At 39.5% G+C, this 14,499-nt stretch overlaps 1 protein-coding gene across 2 annotated transcripts in view; it reads right to left on the bottom strand.

Annotated features, from left to right (window-relative positions):
- ANXA7 (annexin A7) overlaps window positions 1–14,499 on the bottom strand; it is a 44,183-nt gene that overhangs the window by 23,053 nt on the left and 6,631 nt on the right. Inside the window, exons 2-5 of one of the 2 annotated variants that reach the window (XM_023737682.1) lie at window positions 5,850–5,904; window positions 3,985–4,519; window positions 3,276–3,386; window positions 2,416–2,480 (exon numbers count right to left, since the gene is read on the bottom strand). In XM_023737682.1, coding sequence (XP_023593450.1) covers window positions 2,416–2,480; window positions 3,276–3,386; window positions 3,985–4,123 — 315 coding nt within the window. In that variant the 5' untranslated portion in view covers window positions 4,124–4,519; window positions 5,850–5,904. The remainder of the gene's footprint in view (window positions 1–2,415; window positions 2,481–3,275; window positions 3,387–3,984; window positions 4,520–5,849; window positions 5,905–14,499) is intronic. The other variant, XM_004383232.3, reaches the window with a different exon arrangement.

Raw genomic sequence — 14,499 nt, 5'->3', positions numbered from 1 at the left:
CCCTAGTAACACAAAGTTAAAGCGCTTGGCTGCTAACCAAAAAGTCAGTGGTTCAAATCCACCAGTGGCTCCACCAGAGAAAAGACCTGTTCCTGTAAAGATTACAGCCTAGGAAACCCTATGGGGTAGTTCTACTCTGTCATATAAGGTCGCTATAAGTTGGAATCTAATCAACGGCACACACAACATATATTTAACATATTCCCTTTATCTGAGCCGTACAAGTATCAAGAAACCAAGAAAGTTTCCTTTGCTGTAACCACTGTCATTAAATCTTAAGCATGGCAGAGCTTAGTTTATAATACACTGAACTAGACAGCAAGAGAAACTAACTCATCGTGTACTGTTTGATGAGTCTCACTTTTTGTCATCTTCTTTCTAAAAAAAAAGAAATCCATTCCATTTTTCATCTATAGGGGAAAACATGATTTATTGTCTGTTGGAAGTCTAAGTTTAAAGTGAATCTTCGAGATCACTACCATCATCCAGGCATAATTACGAATGCAAAGAAGTCAGGGGTCTTGTTCATGAGGTCAGAACTCTAACTGGGGAAATTTCTCAATACAGCAAAGTCCCATACTATTCTGCCACTACAAGTTCCACCCTTTGATTCCCATTCGATCCCAACTTTCCTGCTAAAAAACTGTTCTAGAATTAAGAGATATGGATCAATTAGGAGAGGTTACCTAGCCCAACTGCCCACCTAAGACAGGAATTTTCTGTACATCATTCTTTTCTCTCTCTCTCTCTCTCACACACACACACATACACACACACACCAACCAACCTCTACTTGAGCATCTTCAGTAACAAGGAGTTCATCCCTCACAAAGTAGCCTATTCCACTTCCATCTAAAAGCCCTTCCAAAATCTACCATTCTATCTTAAGGTGGTAACTGTTACACAAGTTACATATATATGTGTACGTATTTTACTTTTAGTGTGTTATGTTTAAAAATCTTGTATATTAAGCCATAAAATGATGTCTTTAAATTAAACTATATGCATGCTCAAATTAAATATTCTCATACCAAAAATGATTAAAATGGCTACAGATTTATAATATCATTAACAATCAACTTCAACAATAAAAAAAAAATTGAAAGCAATTTACTATGTGCTTTGCAGGAATATCACTTACTGTACTGGAAAAGCAGCGCTGTGTAACAGAGACTACTGGTCTGGGAGTCAGGGAGCTCGGAGCTAGTCTCCACTTTGTCTTTCCCTAGCTGTGTGACCTTGGATAAGTTTCTTAACCACTCTAGAGCTCAAATGCCTCAAATTAGGAGAGTAAGCCAAAAAAAAACTGCTGCTACTACTGTAATCTTTATCCTACCCAAGCCCAAAACAAGCCTAAAAATGCCAAATCATCATGAATATACAGTATGGAAACCAATGAGAAAATCAAGATAAAGGTAAGCATAAGAGTATACAGTTTACATTAGAAGTACCTTGCATGAGACAACAAGGAATTAACAAGGCAATTACAGAATGAAATTTAGTGTTAAAATAAGGAACTATACAGAGATGAGGCAAAGATTCAATATATGGGGAGCCATCTGGGGCTACTGAGAAATTAATTCAACAGACATTAATTGGCTACCATGTTTAAAGCCCTATCAGGCACTAAAACCAAAAAACCTACTGCTTTCGAGTTAATTCCAACTCATAGTGACCCTATAGGAGAGAGCAGAACTGCCCCGTAGGGTTTCCAAGGCTGTAAATCTTTACAGGCGCGTACTGCCACATCTTTCTCCCCGTGGAGCGGCGGTACGAACTGCTGACCTTTCGGTTGGTAGCAGCCGAGAGCTTTAACCACTGCACCAGCAGCCTCCTTTATCAGGCACTACAGGGACATAACTATAAAAGAGATACAGTTGAGCCCTCTAGGAAATGGTGAGAGACAAGTACATGAGACCTCAGAAACAAATGAAGGCACATACAAGGGACCTAGGGGTTAGTGAACATGAAAAAACCTTACTCACTTCACTGCTATAATCCCAAGAAACAGGAGAGAAAACAGGATAGGAAGGAAAGGATTCTGTACTGATCTGAAAGAAGAGTGCAAAGTTATGAAGTTAAAAATGGACAAGAAAACCACCCTTTATAAAACACTGCTAGAAATATCAATCACTCCGTCACCCAAATTCATAGTTATAATTGCTAGGGAGATGAGTGAAGAGAAAAAAGAACTAAAACCAGTGCCAAGAGCCCAAGTGAATTTAGGAAAAAGTTACCACCTGTGAGGACCTGCTACTTAGAGCTGATGGACCAAACAGAGCATGGAATCTATCAGAAGTAGAGATTAAATTCTTAAGCTATTGTTATAGACCATCTCCTCTGCTTCATGGGCGCCTCCAATGTCAGCATTATCCAGTTACCCAGACTAAACTCAAAAGGTGAGAGTAAAAATACCTGAGTGGGGAAAGGAGCTTGTCCTCCAGGATACTGAGAAGGCATCTGTCCTCCAGGAAAGCCACCTACATGGTAAAAAAAAAAAAAAATCACATAGGTCTTATATAATTTTTTAAAACAGCCTTGATAATTATGAATATGGGAACATATGACAACATTCATACTACATTATTCACTAAGATAATTTTGTAATGTTGTAATTTTATAATCTACTGAACCTAAAACCAATCTTAGTCATAAGAATATGCTTGCAATATTCCATGCCCTACATGAAGATCCAAATAATTTTTTTTTTTTTTAACACTTGAAGTAGATTAAATGTTGATGCCCTATGTTAAAGATGTCAGGATATATATAGTCCTGGGGATTGTTTCACTGGTGGTATAGGAGTGGGAAGAGAAGTCATAGAAGGTTTTGCTTTCGGCTTTGGGGCAGATTTTTTTTTAATAGAAAAAAGTGAGTCCTTATCTCCATCTTAGTGAGTAAGCCTACCATCAAATTAATACATTTCATGAAACCACATATTTAAAATTATTTACAGTAGTACTTAGTAAGGAGTCCCTGGGTGGCACAAACAGTTAAGCGCTCTACTACTAGCTGAAAGGTTGGCAGTTCAAACCCACCCGGGGCACCTCAAAAGACAGGCCTGGTGATCTGCTTCCAAAAGGTCACAGCCTTAAAAACCCTACGGAGCCATTCTACTCTGCATACATGAGGTCACTACAAGTCGGAATCGACTTGACAGCAACCAACAACAACAACAGTACTTACTATAAATGTTTATATAAACTAAGTTCACTCAGTGACAACTGAAAAATTCAAAATATGACACTGGGTTCCTCTGGACAGCTGGTACTTACCTGGTATTGGAACCTGTGCCGGGCCACCTCCATAAGACTGTGCTGGTGGCTGTGGATAGCCAGAAAAGCCTGCTCCACCTGGTGGGCCTCCAAATCCTTGGCCTGGAGGAACTGGAGAGAAAGAATGGTTAAATAAACAGTTCTCGAAATTTCAGAGAAAACTTTAAGAAAATGTTTACTATTGATAGGAAAAAAATATGCTATTAATGCTATGGTAACAGCAGTCCCTGATGCTATAACAACTAGTCCCTTTTGTCTAAATTCAACTTCTCACCAATTCCTCCCCAGTAAAAACAAAATTTTTTTTTACTTTATTCATCTTCCTTACTTACAACACAAAATCAGTTAAGTTCTTTTAACCTTTGGGCAAAGCTGTCCTAAAGGTCATAGTCATACTAACTAAATATTGAAGTATCTTAATCAGTTCTTATGATTACAAATAATCAAGCAAAGTATTATATACTGATTCGTTATTACCATGAGATTAATTCCAATTCCCTTCACCACGGATTTTTTGAGACTGCTCTCAGCTTTCATTTCCCTTGAGAATCTTTGTCTCTCTAAATCCCAGTCATTACTGTCTAAGGTAGAGAATAAGCTAAGAGCAACTCTGACTCCATACACAAGCAGGAATGAAAAGGATAAAGGGGAGAAGGAAAAAGGGCTACAGCAATACCTATCATCACGAATTCTGAGTCCCAGAACTCACCTCCAGGGTAGGACGGGGCTCCTCCTGGCTGTGGGGCACCAGGATAACCTCCAGGGGCTGGATAACCTCCAGGGGCAGGGTAGCCTCCAGCTCCTGGGTAACCTCCACTTGGTGCTGGTGGGTAGGCACCCCCTCCCATTGGAGGAAAGCCACCAGGATAAGGATACTGACCCGGAGGGGGAAATGAAGACTCCTGACCCACAGGCTAAAAATCAGAAAAATTTTCAAATGAATGTGATCAAAGAGAAGTATGACCCATCTTAAAAAAGGAACACAGAAAGATAACTGTTTATTAGTGGTTTATCAGAATACTAGTTTGTCAGGATACTTGTCAGAATTTGGTTAAAATTAATTCTACGTGGTCAGGCAAGAGGCCTCAGTTTCTCTACTTGGGAGTTAGAACCAGGTTCCTTCCAAACATCAAGGCTTCAGGACAACAAACTCAGCTCCTTAGTTCCTTTATTTTCCTGGCATCTGGAAAAAGATCTTCCTCTCTACAATAAACAGAGGAACTCGTGGCTCTCTTGCAACACACCTGGAATTGCAGCACAGTAGGAAAAAAAAAAAAAGGTGACCTGAATCATACTGAATGTGACATTTTTGGCAAGTTACTGCTTCTGGACCTCAGTTCAGGCCAGACAATGTCTAAGTGTAGCAGAGCTTGCGACGGGTTCACTAAGCACTTTCTCCCATGGGCACAAAGCTAGACTACACTGCCCAGACCCCCATACAGGTAGGGCCACAAGACTGGCGAAGGAATGTGGACAGAACTGAAATATACCACTTCCAGTCTGGCCCATAAAAGACCTTCTGCCCAAACCTCCACACACTCTGTCTCTCTCTTTTCCTTCATCTGCCAGTGGAGGATTCCAAGGCCCTAGAGGATGGTAGAGACAACACATGGAAGGAGCCAGGGAATCTGAGAGGCTGCGTGGAACAAGCATCCTCCCACCTTACCACACCCCGCCCCACCACTGACTTCCAGGGGACTGAAGTAAGCGAGAAATAGATTTTTATTATGTTAAACCACTGAGATTTGGGGTTGTCTACCCTGACTGAAATGGTTGCCAGACAGTACAGTTTAGTACATGGGGACTCTGGAACACATTCATAATTCTAATCTCCCGTATGATAAATTCAGGAGAGCCGCATATTCACTTTACAACAAGACACATAAACTATCATTAACCTGCATAGAACTCTCTTTCTATTCTCCCAGAGGCAGAAAGCAGCCCTACAAACATAAGTGTAAAACTGAAATGAACAATTCTTACATCTCAGCTATGAGTTTAGTCTTCATAGTAGTACAGACATTAGCAAGTTGGAACTTAACAGTACCTCTATAAAACGTACTCCAAATACTAGAAGTCTCAGAACTACAAATCCAGGGCCCACTAATCTATTGGAATTTGTGATCCCTGAGCAAGCCCTTTGAAAATTTTTTAAAATCTTCCAACACAAAGGTTAAAAACGGTGATTCATGGGACAGATTGAGCTTACAGATATGTTTCATGGCCCATACAGTGTTTAACATTTTTTCTGATTTCCAATTTTAAAAATTTGCACAATTTCACATAAAATCCAGATTTCTGGCTTTACTTGAAGAACTGGAACATCTAGCCACACCAGGTCTGCCTCCTGCATGGCCACAGCCGGTTACAGCTGAGTGGCCCCTGGCTTGCCATAGATGAGGCAAGGGTGCTCCAGTTGCCCCACAATGCCCACCTTCACTCATTCTACTCAGTCCCTCTGGGCATTTGCGTTTATAACCCCTGCTCTAGCATTATTTGTGAGATCTGTCATGGGCTAGTCCTTTACAACAACCATTCCAGGGATGTATGCTGTCTGAGTGTGGCAATACTTACAGGATATCCAGGGAAAGGTGGGTAGCCTGTGGGAGGATAGCCTGGGTATGACATTCTGTAACAACAAAAAATGTCCTCTGTAATTTCTTACAAGGGTTGAGGCCTTTGAAGATATATATAGCTATAGGATTTTATATAAAATACGCCTTCTTTCAAGAGTCTGGAGGCATCCAAATGTAGATACTACACATATAAGCAAAGCTTATAAAACGCTTCTTCATTTTACCATTTCACCATTTGCACCAGTGGGATCGGTACAGCATACTGAAAGTTCAAACTTCATTCTCCTCATACCATACAATTTTTGTCATATCTGAATACCACCAGTACTATTATTTATGGAATATTTTCCTTTTAAGTCAATTAATTTTTTGCTTAAGCATATTTTAAAAGTATGTTTTATTCTTCAGACAGGAATTGGACTGGAATGTGGGACATAGTGATACTCGTGAGGAGTGTGCCTCTTAGCTCAGGTAGATACAAGAGACTAAACGGGCAGCTTCTGTCTGGAGGTGAGATGGAAAGGCAGAAAGGGTTAGGAGCTGGTTGAATGGACATGGGGAATCAGGGGTGGAAAGGAGGAGTATGCTGTCACAGTATGGGGAAGAGCAATTAGGGTCACATAACAATGTATAAATTTTCATATGGGGAAAAAAAAGTATGTTTTATATCACGTCTATAAATGGAAAACTTGCAGTAGTTTTATTGCCATAAACAGAAGATAATGTTAAAATGAACACAGAATTATTAGAATGAAAAATGCTTTCCAGGTGCCACAGAAATCCCCTTGTACGGCGACAGAAACACATTATGCAAAACAATGGTAGTAGGTGTACTGGCTAAGAGTTAACATTCTGAAGTCACACATAACTGGACTAAATTCTGGCTTTCTTTTTTCTTTTTAAACCTTTGATTATGGACAATTTCAAACTTATTCTAAAGTAAAGACAGTATAACAAACTTCATGAACCCGTCATCCAGCTACAAAAATTACCAATTCATGGCCACGTTTTGTTTTTTCCATACTCTCACCGCCCCCCACCACCAGATTATTTTGAAGCAAATCCCAGGCGTTATATCATTTTAACTTAATAAATGCTTCAGTATATATCTCTAAAATATTACAACTTTTTTCTTAGTTAATAGACTCTTTTAAAAATATAACCACAGTATCATTATTATACTTTTAAAAATTAACAGTTCCTTAATATGTTGCAAATGTGTCAGTTCCAAATGTGTCAGTCTAAATTTCCAATTGTATTTTAAATATTTTTATTATTTTGTTTCCATTTTGCATTTTGTTTAACTTCTTTATTAGAGACTATTTCAAACATATTTAAAAGTAGAGAGGATGGCATTAGGCTGAACTACATGACGCTGGGGAAATGTAACTGTCTTGACCTATAAAAACGGCAATCTACTATATACATACAATGCAATATTACACAGCCACAAAGAGAAATGAAGTCCTGATACATGCCAAGACATGGATGAATCTTGAAAACATTAAGCTGAATGAAGTCAGTCGGTCACAAAAGGGCAAATATTGTATGATCCCACTTACATGAAATAAGCAAATGTATAGCAACTAAACCTGATTAGTGGTGGGAGGGAGGAGGAAAGGGAGAGCCACTGCTTAGGGGACAATGAGTTTCTGTTAATGGTGGTGGAATAATTTGGAAAAGGATAATGGTAATGGTTGCACAACATAACAAAAATAATCAATGTCACTGAATTATACATGCATGTAAAAATTGTTGACCTGGCAAATGTTTTATTAAATATATTTTTGTCACAGTTAAAAAAAAAAATTCTTATAGTTCAACCTAATAAAATACACACCCATGTGCCCTTTATGTTCAGCTTCAACAATTATCAAATCATGGTCAATCCTTACTGGGCTGACGGCTGTGGGGACCATGGTCTCCGGGAACATCTAGCTCAACTGGCATAACACAGTTTACAGACAATGTTCTCCATTCTACCTTGGTGAATAGCGTCTGGCATCTTAAAAGCCTGTGAGCAGCCATCTAAGATACTCCACTGGTCTCATCCCTTCGGGAGCAAGGGAGAATGAAGAGAACAGGATACAAGGAAAAGATTAGTCCAAAGGACTAATGGACCACAGCTACCAAGGCCTCCACCAGACTGAGTCCAGCACAGCTAGATGGTGCCCGGTTACCACCACTGACTGCTCTGACCAGGATCACAACAGAGGGTTCTGGACAGAGCTGGAGAAGGATGTAGAACAAAATCGTAACTCACAAAAAAAAGACCACATTTACTGGCCTAAATGAGACTGGAGAAACCCTGAGAGTATGGCCCCCAGACACCCTTTCAGCTCAGCAGTGAAGTCATCTCCAAGGTTCACCGTTCAGCCTGGGAGTGGACAGCCCCATAAAACCAAATGGGACTAATGAGGTACAGCAGTCCAGGGACAAGGGCCAGAAGGCAGAAGGGGACAGGGAAGCTGGTGATAGGGAACCCAAGGTTAAGTAAGGATAGTGTTGATGTGTTGTGAGGTTAACCATTGTCATAGGGCAACGTGTACTAACTGTTAAATGAGAAACTACTTTGTTCTGTAAGCCTTCATCTAAAGTGAGAATAGCAGCACAATTGGAAGAGCGTAGTCGATGTCACTTAACTGTGCATGCAGAAATTTTTGAAATGGTGTATCTTTGGCTATGTATATTTTCACCAAAAAAAAAAGGTCGAGAAGGGAGAGGGTTGACATGTTGTGGGGTTGTTAACCAATGTCATAAAACAATATGTGTACTACTATTTCATGAGAAACTATTTGTTCTGTAAGCCTTCACCTGAAGTACAATAAAAAAAAAAAAAAGAAAATGTTCCACATTCTACTTTGCTGAGTAGTGTCTGGGGTCTTAAAAGCTTGTGAGCAGCCATCTAAAACAGTCCACTGGTCTCACTCCTCTGGGAGCAAGGGAGAATGAAGAAAACCAAAGACACACAGGAAAGATTAGTCCAAAGGACTAACGGACCACAACTACCACAGCCTCCACCAGACTGAGTCCAGCACAACTAGATGGTGCCCACCTACCACCACTGACTGCTCTGACAGGGATTACAATGGACCGTGCTGGAAAAAAATGCAGAAACAAAATCCTAACTCACAAAAAAAGACCAGACTTACTCGCCTGACAGAGACTAGAGAAACCCCGAGAGTATGGCCCCTGGACACCCTTTTAGCTCAGTAATGAAGTCACTCCTGAGGTTCACCATTCAGCCAAAGATTAGACAGGCCCATAAAACAAAACGAGACTAAAGGGGCACACCAGCACGGACTAGAAGGCAGGAGGGGATAGGAAAGCTGGTAACGGAAAACCCAAGGTGGAGAAGGGGAGAGTGTTGACATGTCGTGGGGCTGGTACCAATATCACAAAACAGTATGTGTACTAATTGTTTAATGAGAAGCTAGTTTGTTGTGTAAAACTTCATCTATTTTTTAAAAAAAAAGCAATCCTATTTCATTTGTACCCCAACCACTACCCTTTCCCAGATTGTATTAAAGCAAATACAGACTTCATATTCTTTTACTCATAAGCACTTCAATACATTATCTGTAAAAAGACAAGGACTTTTAAAACATAGCTATAATACCAATACTGTACTTTAAAAAATTAATAATTCCCTAATATCATCAAATATCCAGTCAGTGTTCAAATTTCCCCAATTGTCTCAAAATATTTTTTATAGTTTGGTTGTTCAATCAGTACACAAATAAGGTCCATATATTCTTACTGGTTGGTACATCTCGTAAGGCTCTTTTAATCTGTAAGCCTCCCCTCCTTTTAATTTTTTCCTTGGAGTTTATTTGCTGAACAAACCAAGCAGTTTGTCTTAAGTCACCCACTGTCTAGATTTTGCTGATTGGACCCCCATGGTGTCCTTTAACAGTTATTTTTTATAAATCAGTAGTCAGATCTAGAGACCTGACTATATTTATGCATTTCAGATTCAGATTAAAGTTTTTTTGGCACGAACACTTAACAGATGTTTGTGTACTTCCATCAGGAAACAATAATGATTGGCTGTCTCTCATTTCTATGACTTATGATCAGTGCCTAGATCTAATTCTATTATTCTTTCTTCACTTGTTATCTGAAATATTTGTGTAAAGAGAACTTTCCCCCTTATCAACTATAGGGTTTTCCTGAAGTACAGTTTATATAGGAAAGGTAGGATAAATGCTTGATTCTTATACCAATTTTCAAACTAATGAATTAGTTCCCTAGCATACAAGATGATCAATGAATTTTCGTACGTATTATTATGAATTCAAGCTTTTAAACATATTTGATATGTTTCAATCTATTGCAGGTATTGTTCTTACTGATGTTCAATTTTTCCCATCTTTGGCCAAAGGAAGCCTTTTTATATTGGCTGTTGACTCATTTTGACACAGTCTGCTATCTGAAATGACAAGATGGTCCAGGATCACCTTACAGTTTTCTTGCCCCAGACCTGGAATTAGTTCACCCTCCAAGGAGCCCTGATCACTTTCCATGAGAAACAATGTTTAGAGACCACAACCTGAGTACTAGGGGTGTTCATTGCTACTAGGTTGCTCATTGTTTCTAGGTCTTTTCAATGGGACAGGGCTAGAAAACACTTTTTTAAAAGTCAAAACATATTCGTTCATACTGGTATTTCCAATCAAATTTATGACTACAGGGGTTTTTATCTAACTGATTCAATTTACAGTTATATGTTTTTCCCTTACAGCTGAAAGGAAAACTATGACATTAACATAGTAATCTGCATTAGCCTACTATATTTATGCATTTCAGAATAACAATACTATGATATGCTAAATAATGCCTCCCCCCAAAGATATACATATCCTAATCTCTGGGACCTGCCAATGTTACCTTGTATGGCAAGAAAAAAAAAGACTTTGCAGATGTGATTAAGTTAAGGATTCTGAGATTGGGAGATTATCCTGGATTATCTGGGTGGGTCCTAAATGAATCCCATGTATCCTCATAAAAGGGAGACAGAGTAAGATTTGAACATACACACAGAAGAGGAGAAGGCAATGTGACCACAGAGACAGAGATCTGAGTGATACAGCCACAAGCCAAGGAACACTGGGAGCCACCAGAACCTGGAGGAAGCAAGGACTGGATTCTCCCCAAAGCTTCTGGAGGGAGCATGGCCCCCTGACACCTTGATTTTGGCCCAGTGACACTGATGTTAAGACTTCTGGCCTGTAGAACTGTAAGGAAAAAAATTATTTTAACCCACCAAATTTGTGATCATTTGTTACAGCAACCTTAGGAAACTAATACAACCCATACTGTTACTAACAACATGAGTACTAAAAACAGTTACAAAAATTTTTTTGCCATTATTTTGGCACTCAAGATATACTCTACTATGAACACATAGTCAAATTACTGTGTTTTAAAGACATTTAAAATAACTCCTTTATATTTATGCTACCAATTTAATATACATTTGGTACATTTGTTTCATTTTACTTTTGATTTTTAAGGATTACTTTCAAATTTATTTAGTTTTGTTTTATAATTATATAAATTTTTCTTGGTTCCAAAGTCAAATCTGTAAAAAAAGCTATGTTCACAAAAGTATTAGCTTCTATCCATCATCATCTTCCTCCTATATGCAACCATTATTTTTATGGTTTATCCATCTATCATATTTTTTATAAGCTAAATGTTTATATTTCCATCTCTACTCCTTTCTTAGATAAAATGTAGCCAAACACACACATACACACGTATACATATACCCTGTTCTTTTTCTCTTATTTGAGGATCACCCATAGCAGTATATAGTCTCTACGGTACAGGGAATTATTAATATGGCCCTTCTAGCCATAATCTTTGTAACTCCCATCAAATGACTGGGTGGGACTATGCAAATAAGGAGCTTGTGGCCCACCAAGGGGATTGGACAGCTTGCTGATAATACAAATAAGATGCACGGCAAATAACGTGTATGGAACCCCACTAAGGGGATTGGTCAGCTTTGTCATCCCGCTAGGTTTAAAATGAGCTATCCCAGAGGCAGAAAGGAAGACACGAGAGCAGAACACATCCTTTGAACTCGGATCCCTGTGCTGAGACCGTCCTAGACCGAGGAAACAGAAAGAGAGAGAGCTGTGACACTGGAGATGACAAGATGGCGAGAAGTAGCAGCAGAGAAATAGTGGCAACAGAGGCAGCAGAACCAGGAGACCAGCAGGAGATGGCGTGGAGGGCTTCCCAGCCCAGGTGAGAAAGCTGAGTGCCTTTAGGCAGACTTGCTGGTGGAGTGGGGTGCCTTCAGGCACTTATTGGCGGAGCTAAAGAGCTTTGTAACATTTGCCTGAGCAGGGCAGAGGCCGGGCAGAGGGGCCAAGAGGCCAAGGGACCAGAGAGAGGTGTGCCTGCGGGCACAGCTGAGAAGAGGTTGTCCTGAACAAAGAACTGTATCCTGAGTATTTCCTGAGCTTGAATTGTAACCTGTTACTTCCCTAATAAGCCCCATAATCTTGAGTATTGTCTGTGAGTTCTGTGTGGCCAGTGCAAGGAAATATCAAACCCAGCAGAGAAGCAGACAGTGCCATGGGAGGGATAGCTGGTGTCAAAATTAGTAAAAAGGTTGAAGGGTGGATGCACGTCTGACCTCCCTCATGGGAATCAGCCTTGGGCTGTTGATCTTGATTCTCTTCCCCCTTGTGAAGTCAGAGGAGGTTAGATGCCCCCTCCATGCCATTTTCACAGTCCCCATTCCTTTGAACAACTGTGTAGTACTTCACTGTGGATGTCCCGTGATTTAATAGAAGAAATTTGAGTTGCTTCCAGTTTTCTACTATTACAAATTGTATTGCAGTGATGATAGAAGACTGTGATACATAATATAAAAATATTACAAATAACAGAATTTAGCTTTATAAATCAATTATAACACGTTTAATAGCTATACCTTCCCAATTATACTAGACAGATTTTAAAATAAATGTGCTTTCCTAATTGATGGCAAAAGAAATGAAATGGAGTTGTTATGGATTGAATTGTGTCCCCCAAAAATGTGTGTCAACATTGACCAATGGAACAGAATTGAGAACCCAGATGTAAATCTATCCACTTACAGTCAGCTGATCTTTGACTAAGGCCCAAAGTCCATCAAATGGGGGAAAAGACAGTCTTTTTAACAAATGGTGCTGGCAAAACTGGATGTCCATCTGCACAAAAATGGAATAGGACCCGTACCTCACACCATAAACAAAAACTAATTAAAAATGGATCAAAGACCTAAATATAAAACCAAACACTATAAAGATCATAGAAGAAGAAAGAGTCAACTCAAGAGGCACTAATACACAGAATTAACAGGATACAAACCATAACAATACACAAACACCAGAAGATGAGCTAGATAACTGGGATCGTCTAAAAATTAAACACTTATACTCCTCAAAAGACTTACCAAAAGAGGAAGAAAACCTACAGACTGGGGAAAAAAATTTGGCTATGACAAATCCGACAAAGGTCTAATCTCTAAATCTATAGGAAAATCCAACACCTCTACAACAAAAATACAAATAATCCAATTAAAAAATGGGCAAAGGATATGAACAGACACTTCAGCAAAGAAAACATTCAAGCAGCTAAAAGATACATGAGGAAATGCTTGAGATCACTAGCCATTAGAGAAATGCAAATCAAAATGACAATGAGATACCATCTCAACCTAACATTACTGACACGAATCAAAAAAAACAGAAAATAACAAATGCTGGAGAGGCTGCGGGGAGATTGGAACTCTTATGCACTGCTGGTGGGAATGCAAAATGGTACATCCATTTTTGGAAAACTATATGGCACTTCCTTAAAAAGCTAGAAATAGAAATACCACATGATCCAGCAATCCCACTCCTAGACCTAGAGAAATAAGAGCCGTCACCAAATAGACATATGCACACCCATGTTCACTGCAGCACTGTTCACAACAGCAAAAAGATGGAAACAACCTAGATGTCCATCAACAGATGAATGAATAAACAAAACTATGGTACATACATACAACGGAATACTATGCAATGATAAAGAACAATGATGAATCTGCAAAGCATCTCACAACATGGATGCATCTAGAGGGCATTATACTGAGTGAAATAAGTCAATCACAAAAGGACAAATATTGTATGAGACCACTACTATAAAACCTCATGAAACGGTTTACAAACAGAAACAAACAATCTTTGATGGTTATGAGGGAGGGGAGAGGTAGGGAGGAAAAAACACTAACTAGACAGTAGATAAGTGGTAACTGGTGAAGGGGAAGACAGTCCACAATACTGGGGAAGCCAGCACAACTTGTACAAGGAAAGGTCATGGAAGCTCCACAGACACATCCAAACTCCCTGAAGCACTGAATTACTGGGCGGAGGGCTATGGGGACCATGGTCTCAGGGAACATCTAGCTCAATTGGCATAACACAGTTTATAAAGACAATATTCCACATTCTACCTTGGTGAGTAAAGTCTGGGGTCTTAAAAGCCTGTGAGCGGCCATCTGAGATACTCCACTGGTCTCATCCCTTCGGGAGCAAGGGAGAATGAAGAGAACAGGATACAAGGAAAAGATTAGTCCAAAGAACTAATGGACCACAGCTACC

This window comes from Trichechus manatus, unplaced genomic scaffold (assembly GCF_000243295.1).
Source record: "Trichechus manatus latirostris isolate Lorelei unplaced genomic scaffold, TriManLat1.0 scaffold00106, whole genome shotgun sequence".
Lineage (NCBI taxonomy): Eukaryota > Metazoa > Chordata > Mammalia > Sirenia > Trichechidae > Trichechus > Trichechus manatus.
Note: the sequence above shows the minus strand (reverse complement) of the source record. Positions and strands in the feature narration are given on the sequence as shown.